We start from the raw sequence: 14,737 nt of genomic DNA, 5'->3' as shown, positions 1-14,737 counted from the left end.
TGCTCTGTCCCTCCTACCTGGAGAAGCTGGCTATGATCTGGGTACTGAGGGTGGGGCTTCCGGAAGAGACCCAGCCGGTACTTTCGGGAGATGAACTCACCCCGGAGGCCAGGGGTCGCATCTGGATGCAGTCCCTCACCTGGGGGTAGGGTCCCTGCCCAGAAGCGGTTGGCACGATCATTTCCCAGGACAATGAACAACTGTGGGATGACAAGGGGCAAAGGCAGGTGACAGGAACTCAAGAGTCCTCAGATGTTCCATTCCTGTCCCCAGGCTGGCCCAAGGCCTGCTTCTGGATGCTCCCTTCTACCCCTCCCTCTTTCTCCCTCTTCTGCCCCTCACCTGCACTATCTCATTACTCCAGACACTCGTGTCCAGCTTCAGGCTCTGCACCTTGGAGATCCCAGAACCCAGGGCCCGGTGCTGACCTGTGTGAGGGTGTGTGAGGGTGTGAGGGGCATGGGGCATGGGTACCCTGAGCCCTCTAGTCCCAGACCTCCTGTTCCCCACATAGGCTTGAGGCCAGTCCTCACCTGCACACTGCTTGCAGATGACCACCCCCAAATTGACAGCGGCCCAGTCTGGGCGGGAGGACCCACAGTCTGCACAATGCCGGTTGGCCCGATTAGACCAGATCTTCTCAGCCACCTCGTAGTCAGACAGGGTCTCGGTTACTGCTTCCTGCAGAGCGGCCGCCCAGCTCTGCCGAGCACCCCCAGACTCGGCTGTGAAGCTGAGGGGTTGACAGCCAGTCCATGGGCATGGACCTACCCACCATGTCCCATACCCCTGGCCCTTGCTCCAGGAGCCACCACAGGCCACATCTGGGGCAGCCCAGACCCTTCTGACATCTTGACCCAGCTCACTGGACTACCATCCGTGCACACCCTCTGACGTCCTACTGAGGAGGCCTCCAGTCCTCTGCACCCTTGTGCCTCCCCCAAAAGTCCCCCAGCCTTGCCTCCCACTGGCCCAGGCCCCACCTGAAGCAGCGATGGGGTGTGAGCAGGTCGAAGCTTCGACTCTTGGTCTCTCGGACGCTGCAGCCCTGCAGTTCGATGAAGCAGATCCCGATGCCCAGAGAGAAGACCTGGTGGGGTCAGGGGGTGGGCATCGTGAGGTGCCAGAAGAGACTAGTTCAGGCCCCTCAGCCCTCACCCGGCTCTCCTCACCTGCTCACTCTTGTACAGTGCCAGCTCTCCAGGGCTCAAGGCAGCAAACACCTTGGCCTTGTGTCCACGCAGCTCCAGCATGCCCGTACGGAGGGGTCGGGGTGGCTGGGGGGGCCTGGGGTGGCCCAGGAGACGCTGCTCCTTCAGACAGGACTGCAGTGTGGAGCACCACGTGTCCCGCTGAGCTGGTGGGGATGGAGAAGCAGGTCAGTGGCTATTGCGCACACAGCCTCCCTCCCTCCTGCCCTGACTCAGGGAGCTGTGGCCCTCACCCTCACTCTCTGTGCGGAACACGAACACCCTCTGGCCGGTGATGACCTGGAACTTGTTGTCCTTGCTGCTGCGGGTCATCTCAATGGCAGTCAAAGGTATCACACCCTTAGGGAAGGGGTCCTGCAGAGAGAGAGCTCAATGACCCACGAGGACAGGAACTGAACCATGTGTGCCAACCCCTGGGTCCTGCCCCAGATTTTATGAGATTGGCATTCAATCCACAAGCAGTGGGTACAGCTGCTAAGCCAGCTACTTTAAATGCTGACATCAGTCATGCAGTCACTGCCCCCCCACATACACCATGGACTTCCCTCCTTCCAATTCTGAGCCCCTCTCAGCCCTCCCTCTCCCTCATCTCCATGTCACATCTCCTAGCCCCCCACCTTGTCACTGCCAAAGTACATCAGACTCCTCCCGTTGAACTGCACAAAGCGTCTCTGGAAGACATAGTTTCTGAGGAAGGAAGAAGCCAAGATCACTGTTTGAGGTTGCATGGAGTTAGGGGGATCATAGAGTCTGGGGGCACTTTCCCGTGCAACCACCTCCCAGCCTCTCTCTTCTCCCTCCCTTCCCCTCCCAGCACCCACCCCTGAGGGGAGAGCTTGTCTAGCCAGCCACTGAGCAGGGGCGTGGGGCGGTCTGCCGTGAAGGAAAAGCTGGCATAGGGTGAAATGAGGTCATCACTGGTCTCCTCTGTTTCCAGGGTGGGTGATAAGAGAGTGGAGTCTCCAGGTAGCTCAAGGCTGGCATAGCCAGCATCCTCCCGTGCCTCCAGATCCTGCCTGCTGAGCCTTGTGGGGGACAAGACAGGGAGGGACACACATTAGACAAGTACCCTGGACACCCTCTTTGTACCTTCTCCATCCTACTCACATCACCTAAGAATAGAATGCCTAGCAGGTGCTGGATCTGCTTTTCTTTTCTTTTTTTCTTTCTTTCTTTTTTTGAGATGGAGCTTCGCTCCTGTTGCTGAGGCTGGAGTGCAATGGTGCGATCTCGGCTCACCACAACCTCTGCCTCTGGGGTTCAAGTGATTCTCCTGCCTCAGCCTCCTGAGTAGCTGGGATTACAAGAATACGCTACCACGCCCGGCTAATTTTGTATTTTTAGTAGAGATGGGGTTTCTTGATGTTGGTCAGGCTGGTTGAAAATTCCTGACATCAGGTGATTCACCCGCCTTGGCCTCCCAATATGTTGGGATTACAGGCGTGAGCTACCACGCCCAGCCTCTTTTGAGACAGGGTGTCTCTGTCTCTCTGCTGCCCAGGCTGAGCACAGTGGTGCAATCATGGCTCACTGCAGCCTTGAACTTCTGGGCTCAAGGGATCCTCCCACCCTGAGTAGCTGGGACTACAGGCATATAATGGCCACCACACCTGGCTAATTTTTTAATTTTTATTTTTAGTAGAGATGAGGTCTCACTATGTTGCCCAGGCTGGTCTCAAACTCCTGGGCTCAAGTGATCCTCCCACCTTGGCCTCCCAAACTGTTGGGGTTACAGGCATGAGCCACTGTGCCCAGTCTGGATCTGCTTTTCAAACAGGGGAATAGGGAGGTTCAAAACCCTTAAGATTGGCATGGAGCTGCTTTCCTGAGCATACTTGGAAATTTTATTGGGAAAATTTCAGTCCATCTTCTGTGCCATTAATATGACTCGGATGGAAAAGACGGGGAAGGGCTGTGTAGATGGCTCCCTGTCATGGTTGCCCACGGCTAATCAATATGTCTTGACTCTTTCTCCAAAACGTTCTTGAACTCTCCCTGGACCAAGCACCAAGTTCCTATCAACTCTCACCAGGGTGATACAAATTCCCTAACTGGTCACCTGCTTTCACTCTTGCCCTCCCTCCCACACTCATTCCCCCACAGGCACCAAAGTGCTCTTTTACAAATGCAGATAAGACCATTTTACTCCCTTGCAGGAAGCCTTTAATAACGTCCCATTTGCACTTAGGTTAAACCCAAATTCCAATGGGCTGCAAGAACTTGTACACTGAGGCCCATAGACACTCCCCTGACTGCATCCTGTGTTGCCCTGGCCCTTGCTTACAGCCACATTCTCCTCCGTGTTTCAGAGCCTTTGCACACACTCTTCCCTCTACCTAGAACTTGCCTCCTTCCATGCTTCCCTGGGCTGCTTTTTCTCATCCTTCAGGTCTCTGCTTATGTCATCTTCTCAGAGAGGCCTCCCTTAACTAATCTGAGTAGATTCCTCTATTATTCTCTATCACTTTCCAGGGGTTCTCAACCTCAACAGCACAAAATAACTTGGGAAACATTAAAAAATATCAGTACATGGGCTCCACACCAGACACTTAAATGTGAATCTCTGGGAGAGGGCCCAGGCACTTGTAGTTTTAAAAGTTTCCCAGCTAACGTTGAGAACGGCTACTGCAGCCTGTTTCCTACTTCACTGAGAAATTAAAGTAATCAGATAAGAACCCCCACAGACTCCCAGTGCCATGTTTACCCAACTTCACGCACATATTCTGCCTTCCTCCTGTGACTATAATAAACACCCGTGTCTAAAGCCAGACCCTCCTCTGTGCACTTAAGCCTATTGCTCTCACCCACGCAATCACTCTAGACATCCTTCACTCTCCTCTCCCGTACATAACTGTCCCTCCCTACCAGATCATTCCTATTCACCTACAAACCTACATAACATTGCATCCAGTAAAAAACTCTTCTTGGACGGGTACGGTGGCTCACGCCTGTAATCCCAGCACTTTGGGAGGCCGAGGCAGGCGGATCACGAGGTCAAGAGATCGAGACCATCCTGGCCAACATGGTGAAAAACCCTGTCTCTACTAAAAGTACAAAAATTAGCTGGGCATTGTGGCACATGCCTGTAGTCCCAGCTACTCAGGAGGCTGAGGCAGGAGAATCACTTGAACCCAGAAGGCAGAGGTTGCGGTGAGCCGAGATCGTGCCACTGCACTCCAACCTGGGCCACAGAGCAAGACTCCATCTCAAAAACAACAACATAAAAACTCTTTTCTTGACTCTACTTCCTCTGGCAACAATCATTCCAACTCTCTGCTCTTCTTTGCGGAAAAATTCCTCAAAAGACACTGTCTATACTTTTCTATTCTCTCTTAAAACCCACTCTGACCGGGCTTTCACCCCATCACTCTGAGACTGTACTTGTCAAGATCCCCAGTGACCTCCAATTCCAAGGGTCAGTTCTAAGTCCCATCATACTCAGTAGCAGACCCCTCAGAAAGCGTAGGACACAGTTGGCCTCTCCCTTCTTCTCCTCCATTTTCTTCACTTTGCTCCTATGACATCATATTCTCCTGGCCTTTTATTTGCTGTCTATTTCTTTTCTGTCCATTTTGTAGATTCTTCCTCTTCTCCCAAACCTCTAGATATGGGAGTGCATGAGAGCTTTGATCTTGGTCCTCTTCTCTATCTGCACTCACTCACAGCTCTCTGCACCCATCTAAGCGCTGACGACTCCCAAGTTTAGGTCTCCAGCTCTGACCTCTCCCCAGACTCTAGACTTGTCTACCTGGTGGTCTATTTTTCACCTCTTCTTGGAGGTATAACTTACACCTCAAATTCAACACTTCCAGAACTGCACTCCTGATCTACCCTCACCTCCCACCTGCCTTAGCACAGTCTTTCCCATCTCAGACCGTGGCAGCTCCAGGAACTTTCAGGTGCTCAGGACAGTGCTATCCAGCAGAAGTCAATGCGAACCAAGTATGTAATTTTAAACTTTTCAGTAGCCACATTTAAAAAAATTAAAAGAAACAGGTGAAATTAATTTTAATAATATATTTTATTTAACCCAATATATCCTAAACATTAACATTTTAGTATGTAATCAACATGAAAATGACTATTTTTACTACATAAAAATTCTGTAATCAACATAAAATATAAACATAATTTATGTTTATATTTATTATATTCATCCAGTATTGCTTTTTCTCATATTAAATCTTTGAAATCTAGCAGGTGTTTTACATTTATTGTGCATCTCCATGGAGACTAGCCACATTTCATAGGCCCAGTAGTCACGTGTGGCTAATGGCTACCATACTGGTCAGCACCAGCTCAGACGGAAGCCCTCAAGGTCATTCTTGACTGCTCTTTTTTTCTCACACCCCAAGTTAATCTGACAATTTGCCTTCAAAATAAAGCCACTTGTCATCATCTCCGCTACTATCACTGTACTCTGAGGTCTCTCACCTACATTACTACAAAAACCTCCCCACTGGTCTCTCTGCCTCTCCTTTTGCCCCCTACAGACCACTCCCAACACAGCAACCAGGGGTATCCCTTTATAAAGTCAAAACCCCTCAATGGCTTCCCATTTCACTTAGAGTAAAAGCCAAAGTCCCTACAAGCTCCTGCCTTATCTGGCCTCTTGTTTTTGTTTTGTTGGTTTAAAAAAAAAAAAAAAAAACTGGCTCTCACTCTGTTGTCCAGGCTGGAGGGCAGTGGCATGATCTTGATTTACTGCAACCTCCACCTCCCTGGTTCAAGTGATTCTCCTGCTTCAGCCCCTCTAGTAGCTGGGACTACAGGTATGTGCCACTACTCTCAGCAATTTTTCCTTTTTTTTTTTTTTTTTTTTGAGACAGAATCTCACTCTGTCGCCCAGGCTGGAGTGCAGTGGCATGACCTTGGCTCACTGCATGCTCCACCTCCCGGGTTCCCGCCATTCTCCTGCCTCAGCCTCCTGAGTAGCTGGGACTACAGGTGCCCACCACCACACCTGGCTATTTTTTTGTATTTTTAGTAGAGACGAGGTTTACCATGTTGGCTAGGCTGCTCTCGAACTCCTGACCTCAGGTGATCCGCCCACCTTGGCCTCCCAAAGTGCTGGGATTACAGGCATGAGCCACTGTGTCCGGCCCTTATCTAACCTCTTTCACCTCTCTGAGTTCATCTCCTGCCATTCCTCCCACCATGGCCCACCTGCCCCAGCCAAGATGCCCTGGCCTCCTCACTGCTCCTGGATCCCCTTGGGCATACACCCGCCTTGAGGCCTCTGTTCCAGTCACTCGCCCTACCTAGGGCACTCTTCCCCCAGTTATCTTCATGGCTAACTCCTTCACCTCCTTTCCTTCAAGTTTTTGATCAAATGCCATCTTCTTAACGCTCTGCTAACTGTAAATGAAAAATTGCAGTGCCCCCAGCCAACCTCCCAGCCCTCTTACCCTGCTCTATTTTTTCCATGGCACTTAATACCTTTCAAACATTCTATAATATTTAATGTATTATGTTTATTGTTAATGGACTATCTCCCCACAAGGGCAGGGATTTCTGTGTACACTAATCTATCCCAAGCATCTACATCTCGTATATGATAGTTGTTCAATAAATATTTGTTGAATGAAAAAACGAAAAGCACTTCTCCTAGTTGGGCATGGTGGCTCACGCCTGTAATGCCAGCACTTTGGGAGGCCAAGGCGGGAAGATCACCTAAGGTCAGGAGTTCGAGACCAGCCTGGCCAACATGGTGAAACTCCATCTCTACTAAAAATACAAAAATTAGCCGGGCGTGGAGGCATGCACCTGTAATCCCAGCTACTCAGGAGCCTGAGACAGGATAATTGTTTAAACCCAGGAGGTGGAGGTTGCAGTGAGCCGATTGTGCCATTGCACTCCAATCTGGGCAACAGAGCAAGACTCCATCTCAAAAGAAAAAAAAAAAAAGAAAAGAAAGAAAGAAAAGTACTTCTCCCAATTTTCCATTATACGACCATTTGTCTGTCTACTTGTTTTATTCCCAGTCTGTCCCACTGAGTCACAAGTTGCCTGAGGGTGGCACTGGGTCTGTGATACTCATCCTGTATCTTGAGTGCCTGGCTGGTGAATACTCAATGCACGTTTGTTGAATAACTGGATACACGGCCACCACCGACTCACCTGCTCCTCCCTCCCACCACTTCCCTGTTTAGTACTCACCTGTGTTCAGCCCTGTCCTGACAAACACCTCTGCCCTCTCTTCTGTCGGGGGCCCCTGGAGTCCCCACAGGTTGGACACCATAGTACAGACAACCAGGATCCATTATGTGCACTGGCAGGAGGAGAGGGGAATGCACAGGGAAGAGGAGATTGCTGGGAGTGTATGAGGTCCTGAGGGCACTATCCCTCTCCCCCAACCCATGATAATCCAGTTACCTGTGCCTGCTGTGGGCCTGAGGGCAGGGGTGGGGGCAGTGGTTTGGGAGCTGTCTGGGGCCCTGAAGGGAAAGGTATATTGGTTACTTAGGGAGAGAGGAGGAAGAACAAGCCTTCATGCCCTGCTCCCCGCCTCCGCCTCTGTCCAATTCATGCTCTCCTCCCCACTCCCCCCAGCATCAGTCCCTAGGGAGCCAACCCCACTCACTTTTCCTGAGCTGCCTGTGCCCTGCCTCTTAGGTCCAGGCCGAAGTAGATGGAATTAGGCATCATCTCCACAGTATTTAGGGCTGAAGACTGCTCAGTGGAGGAAGTGGGGAGAGGAGGCGGCCTTGGGCTGGGCTCTGGGCTCCTGGACACTCCTGGTTCCCTGAGGACTGGGCTCAGCCCAGGTCTCTGAGTGGTGGCAGCGCCACTGAGTCCACCAAACACGGTCCTGGGCTTCGGCACGGGTTTAGGGGGCTGGGTTTGGGGAGGTGGGCTGGAGGATGGTTCCATGGCACTATCTGATTTGGGATCCAGGGAGCCCTCTTCGGTGCCTGTCTGCAGCAGGCGCAGAATGCGTTTCCGGTGCCCTGTGGCGCTGATGCCCAACTGCTTCAGGTCCTCGTGGCCCAGGCCCCGGGCTGCACCTGCTGTAGCCAGGCCATGCCGTCGGAACGTGTCTGCATACTGCTCCAGGTGCACCGTGGCCAGCCACACAGCGATGTCCAGGTCCTGAGGGGCAGCCATGGGGGCTCAGGCCATTGCTGGGGGGAGGGGCAGGGTGAAGGGAGGGCTCAGGCTGAGAATCCCCCTCCCTGCCCCAAGGTCTGAGGCCTGGACAGTGAGCACCAGCCTTCAATCTTCCTCCAAAGAAAGATGCTGACAGGCCTGCGATCTAGAAGCAGATCCATCCCAGAACAACAGCAATGGCTCTCTACTTAGGGAAGGGACTTCATTTGAAGTTAAGGAAACTGAGGCCCAGAGAGGGGAAGGGGCTTGCCCCAGGTTCACAGCAAGTCAGTGCTAGAGTTGGCCCCTCAGCTCCTGCCCACCCTGGGTCTGGGTCAAAGCTCTGCCCCTGCCTGACTGCACATCCAACTGAATAAGCATGGGACAAGATGCTAGAATGCTGTGGGGCAGAGTGGGATTGGGAGATGCAGAAGAGGGGCCAATGATGTGGCCAGATCAGCTGTAGACTAAGGTGGGGAGAGGGGCAGCCTAGGTAGGAGGAAGGAGGTGCAGACCCCGCTCCCTCTTGTTTCCAGAGCCGAGGTATACAGGCCTGCCATCCTAATCCTGGTTGTTCCCAGTCCCTCCTCCCCTTCCACCTATTGTCTCTGCTCAGACTTCCTTCCTGTCCCTCCAGCCCTGGCCGCCTCCACATCCTGCCTGCCTTGGTCAGGCTGCCCCGAGAGCCCTAACCAGTCCTAATGTGTGGGGTCCCGGCCCTGGGTGGAGGCTAATTGAAGAATAAGGATGGGGGCGGAGAACCAGGCCAGAGAGATGAGGGACCAGAGGTCAGGGGTACTCCAGAGGTACCCACTGGCAGCATGTTCACATGCTGTTCACATGTGTGTGCACATGCCCTGTAGCAGTTCAGCAGTGTGAAATGCCAACCCCTCACCTCTGCTTTCTTCAAGCTTTCCTTTTCTGAGCTTGCCTTTTCCCTGCCCATTCCCTTGGGCTTAGGTCTCTGCTCTGTCCCCCTTCTGCCAGCCTGACCCTGACCCCAGTCTATTTCATAGACCTGTCTCTAATTCTGTGGCCCCTGAGTTTTATCTCTGCCTTGTCCCGGTCCCTGCCCCACTCCATCTCAACCTCTCAATCCTTCTTTGTCCCTCTCCTTGTCCCACCCTGTTTTGCTCTCTGTCATTAAGCTTGTCCCTGACTCAGTCTCCAATTCTAACCAGATCTTGAGTTGTATCTGTGTCTCTGTCTGCCTCTGAGCCTGGGTTTCTGTCTTCCTCCTCGGCCTAGGCTCTCTCCCTGTTGCTCTTATGCTCTGTCGATGACCAGGACGCCCTCTCCGTCCCAGCATCAGTGCGGGCCTCCTTCTGCCTCTCTCCAGCTGGGCCTCATTCCCAAGCCAGGGCCCGTGTGCTGACCCTCGGGCCCTGACTCAGGACCTGGTTTCCCGGTGACTCAGGCCGGGCTCGAGAGCACGGGACTGAGAGCCGAGGTACTCGCGGAACAGGAGCGGCGGGGGCGGGGCGGGCAGTGGCAGGCAGCGCAGGCTGCAACGAGGGAGGGGGCGAGGAGGGATGATGGGGCAGAGGCCGGGCAGCAGGAGGGAGGGGCGGGTCGTGGCGGGGAGGGGGAGGGCCGCCGGCGCCGAGGGGACCCTGGGAGCCCACGAAGGCCCTCGAGAAGGTGATGGGGAGGAGTCTGGGAAGCAGGGACCCGGGGGGCGCGGGGGTCCTCACCTCACTACGCGGCCGCCGTCCGCTCGCGGGTGCCCGCCGCGCGTCGGAGGCTCCGGGTCCCGCCGCGCCGGCCCCGCCTCCCCTCTGCCCTCCCTCGACGGGCCCAGCCCCGCCCCGCCCGGCCGGTTCCCTCCGCGGGGCCCCGGCCACTCCTTGTGCAAGCGCAGGCCTCCAAAGGGTTTGGGCTCCTTGCCCAACCGCCGCGCTTATCTCCGAGTCTGCCCCCAGTGTGCCCTCTCGCAGGCCGAGAAAGGACCAGAACACGTTGGGACCAAGACAACCTCAGGGAGAGGGACAAAGAGGCAGAGACCGGGACGGAGATTGGGACGGAGGTAGAAACTGAGAAAGGGAGAGTGCCAGGGAAGGTTTTGCATCCTCTCCGCTGCACCCGTGCCCTCCAGTCCTGCCAAAAGTGAGGAGGAAAGGTCGAACCATAAGCCCTCAGGGCACCTCTCCTACGCCCAGCAGGGTGCTGGACCCTGGCAACCAGTTTAGTGGGGGGACGGAAGCTGGACATCCAGAATTCATGGGGAGCCACAACCTTCCAAGCTGCCCAGAGACTTGGCCTGGGCAACAAGCGCAGAGGCCCAGCAGAGGGGTCCCCGTCTGTTTCTCCCCACTTCCATTCCTAAGGGCCTGGCCTAGGTTCCTCCAAGGGATGAAGGTCCACAAGGCAGCATCCCTACATCCAAACCAAGGTTTGGGGCTGCCTTTTTGGGACAGGCTGACGCCCTGCAAGCGCAGTGACCAAGCAAGCAGCTGTTTCATTCGTGGGAGAAGCCACCCCTTTTCCCCACTCTCCCACCTTAAAATTTCAGGGGGATGCCGAGGACACCTGAGGAGGAATGGCTCCTCTCTCCTTCCCTAGTGTCCTTCCCTAGTCTTGCCGGAACCCCAGTCCTGGAGCCTGTCTCCCAGGGGCGGAGGCAGTTCCCTCTCTGAGCAGGGCCAGTGTTTGGCTGTGTGTGTGTGTGTGTGTGTGTGTGTGTGTGTGTGTGTGTGTGTGTGTTGGGGGGGGCGCTGGCCGGCTGTGTTTTCCTGTTTGTATGAGAGGAAGTTGGCTGTGAGTCAGCAGACACAGGAACTGTCAGTAGCTAGGGGAAGACCCCTACCTCAGGGGAGTGGGAGGAAGCCGTTCCCACCTCTTCCAGCTGCCCCAGCTAGGGGAGGGACTGTCATCTTCAGCCTCCTGGAGCCCCACTTTCCTGACCTTCCGTTTGAGAAGGAGAATGATAGTAATAATTAATAATTGCAGTGGCTATAATAAGGGCTACCAATTATTGAGAGCTGACCGTGCTCCAGACTCTATGTAAACATTGCTTTGCAAACTTTAATTAATCCTCACAAATATCCCTATAAATAAGAAATTTTATCACCTCTATTTTACATATAAGGAGACAGGGAGCATTAAATAACTTGCTCAAGACCCTGCAGTTAGAAAATAGCCAACTCTGCAAGTCTACATCTATAACTACCATGCTGGCCTACCGCCCTGGACAGGACCCCTGCACCACGTCCTTTTATCTGAATGGGCAACTATGGTGGCAGTGAGAATGCTCCTCACAGACCTTACACTGTGAGGAGTGAAATTAACCAGTGACCCCAGCTGCTTCTGTCTGAAATCTAAGGCCAGCTTCCCACTGGGCTGCTCCCAGCCAGTGACAGAGCTCAGCAGAGATCCTAAGGTAGACTCATTCCTGGGAGATAGGGGAGTCCTCTGACAGCTGACTTTGGTTCAAGAATTTCCCAGTGACTTTGCTGAACTTTCCTTTGACTGGTGTTCTAGGATGCTCCTCTCAACCTTTCTTCCTTCTCTCTCTCCTTCACAGCGTTCCCAACTCCAGGCTCCCTTCCTCTCTCACAGGCATCTTCCCTAGTCAAATCCTTGCATTCTGCCTTGGTAGCTTCTTCTTGAAGGACTCAGACTAACCCAGCAAAATAAGGGAGCAGGAAAAGACAGTAATGGGCACAGGGAGTTTTGAGGAATGGGTGCCGAGGGGTCTGGGTCAGGGGCTAGATGCAAGAGTTCTTAACCTTTTTGTGCCATGTTCCCCTTTGGCAATCTGGTAAAGTATGTGGCCTTATCTCAGAATAATATTTTAAAATGCAAAAAGTAAAATATATAGGATTATGAAGGAAACCAATTATGTTGTAATACAGGTATAAAACCAATGTGATATAGTAATATATGTGCTTCTTTATTAATGCTTTAAATAAGATCTAGTGGTAGGTTGATACCTCACATAATTTTGACGCAGTGATGAGCATAAATGGTATTTCGAAAGATCTGCAATACTGTAATATGATATAAAAATATATGTGATTTCTACTGGTGACAAAGCCATAGTTATGGCTAAAATGACTGGTTTGTTGCTATTGTCATAATTGGAGGAAATGTTAAATTTCAGCTAGAGATTAGTGGAAGTAATATTCTTTTCCCATCCAAGTCCACTGACTCCAAGTTAAGGACACCAATGCCAGATGATGGGGCAGAGCCAGAGAGGGAGACCTGGCTTCCTCCCTCAGACCCCACTTTCCTTCTTTGGCTCAATGATATGGGGCGGGTGGAGGCTTCTGGGCCCTGGCTTGTGTCTTCCTTCTCTACCTCCCTGGCTCTCCTTCTCAGTTTCTATTCTCTTCTCTCTGCCTCTATCTCTATTGCTCTGTCTCTCTTCCTATTTCTGTCTCTCTATTTCTTTTCCTGTGTTCCCCTGAATGTACTTCTATCTTTCTTCACTCTCCGAATCTCTTTGTGATGTCCGCTGTGTCTGTCTCTCTTTCTGTCTCTGCCTGTGTCTGTCTGTCCCTCTGTCTGTGTCTGTCTTTCTCTGTCTTCACAATCTGTCTCTGAAAGTATAGGACAGACTCAAGGGGATCTCTGTAGCCTGGCCGCAGTGGAGCAAAGAGAATCCATTGCTTCTAGGGTCCCTGGGAGCTAGACAAGGGGGTGATCCTGGGTCTTAGGCTCTGGACTGGGAAGCACAGGTTTCTTCTTCCCCATCCTGTCTGTCTTTCTCTGTTTTTTTCTTTTTCTTTTTCTTTTTTTCCTTTTTTTTTTCCCCAGAGATGAAGCCTTGCTCTGTCACCCAGGCTGGAGTGCAGTGGTATAATCTCAGCTCACTGCAACCTCCGCCTCCTGGGTTCAAGCAATTCTCCCACCTCAGCCTCCAGAGTAGCTGGGACTATAGGCACCCGCCACCACACCCAGCTAATTTTTGCATTTTTTAGTAGAGATGGGGTTTCACCATGTTGGCTAGGCTGGTTTCGAACTCCTGACCTCAAGTGATCCTCCTGCCTCGGCTTCCCAGAGTGCTGGGATTATAGGTGTGAGCCACCCCGCCCCGCCTCCTCTCTTTCATTCTTAGCCTTTGCAAGGGCAGAAACAGGTTGCAGGGGATAGAGACATCCCAGGCCCCAGAAGACAATGGCTAAGGCATCTGTGACCCTGAATGTGGATACAGTGAGATCTTTGCCCAGACTCCTCTCTGTGGAGCTGTAACCCAGGGGCCAGGTGTCACGGCTTTCCTCTGCTCTCCTCCATACCCTGGGGGAGCACTAACCCAGTGTCACGTGAGGGCACAGGGATTCATGAATCTGGCGGAGTAAGTCTGTAGCAGATGTGAGGCCTGGCCCCTAGGAGATGTGCAAAATGAAGGTCTGTGAGCTCAAGGAAGGAAAGTATGGATTTCTGGCGCTTAATCTTTGAATACTCAAAAATGGGGTAGAGCACCAGGTCAGCCATTCACTTGGAGGGATATACACTTTCAAGATGATTTGGGTCAGGGAGGGCTGTTGGCCTGAGAAATCAGGAAAGGAGAGTAGTCACGAGTGTCCTGAAAGAGCTGAGCATCCTAAGATAAGAGGCAGATGGGAAATGGTAGTGTGAGAGATGAACTAGGTCATAGGAATGAGATTGAAACTGAGTAGCAGGGGTGGCTAGTGCCCCTTGGAGGGCTTCCTCCCTAGGAGGCTATCTTGGGTCCCTGCTCCCTAATCAGACCTCTCTCACCCTCGCTGTCCAAAGAGTCTGCTTACAGCAAGATTAGCAGTACCAGGCTCGGCAAGGGAACTCACTTTACTCCAGAGCTAGCCATGCCTGGCAATCTAGGTTGAGCTGCTTTTACCTTTTGGGGTACCTTCTGTGGCTCCCTCAGAGCTTCATGGACAAAGGGTGCTAGGAAGGGACTCTCTCCAATCCTAAGTCCTGAGACACCACAGACCCCGTTCACCCTGTCTAGAGAGACTGCGTTATTGACCATCATCAACTGATTTACCTGCTCTGATGTAACCCAAATATAAGCCACAGGGCTCACGTGACCCATGGAAACCAACAAGAGCAAACAGGTTCTCCAATACTTCATCTCTCAGAAGACCTGAAAACCAATGGCAACACTTCTGTGTTGCTCACAAATCTTTTGGCTGTTTTTTGTTTGTTTGTTTGTTTGACAGTGTCTCACTCTGTCACCCAGGTTGGAGTGCAGTAAGGCTCAAGTGATCCTCCCACCTCAGCCTCTCGAGTAGCTGGGAATAGAGTCGCATGCCACTGGGCTCGGCTAATTTTTGTATTTTTTTGTAGAGACAGGGTTTTGTCATGTTGCCCAGACTGATCTCGAACTCATGAACTCAAGCCATCCACCTGCCTTAGCCTCCCAATGTACTGGGATTACGGGTGTGTGCCACCATGCCCAGCCCACAAATCTTGATTATCTGGGACTTCTCACTCCTCAATACCTTATCTCTCTT

The 14,737-nt window shown here is 52.4% G+C and overlaps 1 protein-coding gene across 3 annotated transcripts in view; it reads right to left on the bottom strand.

Annotated features, from left to right (window-relative positions):
- ARAP3 (ArfGAP with RhoGAP domain, ankyrin repeat and PH domain 3) overlaps nucleotides 1-10,075 on the bottom strand; it is a 28,573-nt gene extending 18,498 nt beyond the window's left edge. For 2 of the 3 annotated variants that reach the window (XM_008014761.3, XM_008014762.3), the window contains exons 1-12: nucleotides 9,995-10,075; nucleotides 7,795-8,335; nucleotides 7,587-7,648; nucleotides 7,371-7,482; nucleotides 2,033-2,236; nucleotides 1,829-1,898; nucleotides 1,445-1,565; nucleotides 1,173-1,357; nucleotides 984-1,090; nucleotides 534-733; nucleotides 343-428; nucleotides 18-200 (exon numbers count right to left, since the gene is read on the bottom strand). In XM_008014761.3, the coding sequence (XP_008012952.3) occupies nucleotides 18-200; nucleotides 343-428; nucleotides 534-733; nucleotides 984-1,090; nucleotides 1,173-1,357; nucleotides 1,445-1,565; nucleotides 1,829-1,898; nucleotides 2,033-2,236; nucleotides 7,371-7,482; nucleotides 7,587-7,648; nucleotides 7,795-8,318 (1,854 nt within the window). In that variant the 5' untranslated portion in view covers nucleotides 8,319-8,335; nucleotides 9,995-10,075. The remainder of the gene's footprint in view (nucleotides 1-17; nucleotides 201-342; nucleotides 429-533; nucleotides 734-983; nucleotides 1,091-1,172; nucleotides 1,358-1,444; nucleotides 1,566-1,828; nucleotides 1,899-2,032; nucleotides 2,237-7,370; nucleotides 7,483-7,586; nucleotides 7,649-7,794; nucleotides 8,336-9,994) is intronic. The other variant, XM_008014763.3, reaches the window with a different exon arrangement.
- Between the last annotated feature and the right edge of the window lie 4,662 nt (nucleotides 10,076-14,737).

Source organism: Chlorocebus sabaeus, chromosome 23 (assembly GCF_047675955.1).
Source record: "Chlorocebus sabaeus isolate Y175 chromosome 23, mChlSab1.0.hap1, whole genome shotgun sequence".
Taxonomy (NCBI): Eukaryota; Metazoa; Chordata; class Mammalia; order Primates; family Cercopithecidae; genus Chlorocebus; species Chlorocebus sabaeus.
This window is presented reverse-complemented; position numbering and strand designations above follow the sequence as displayed.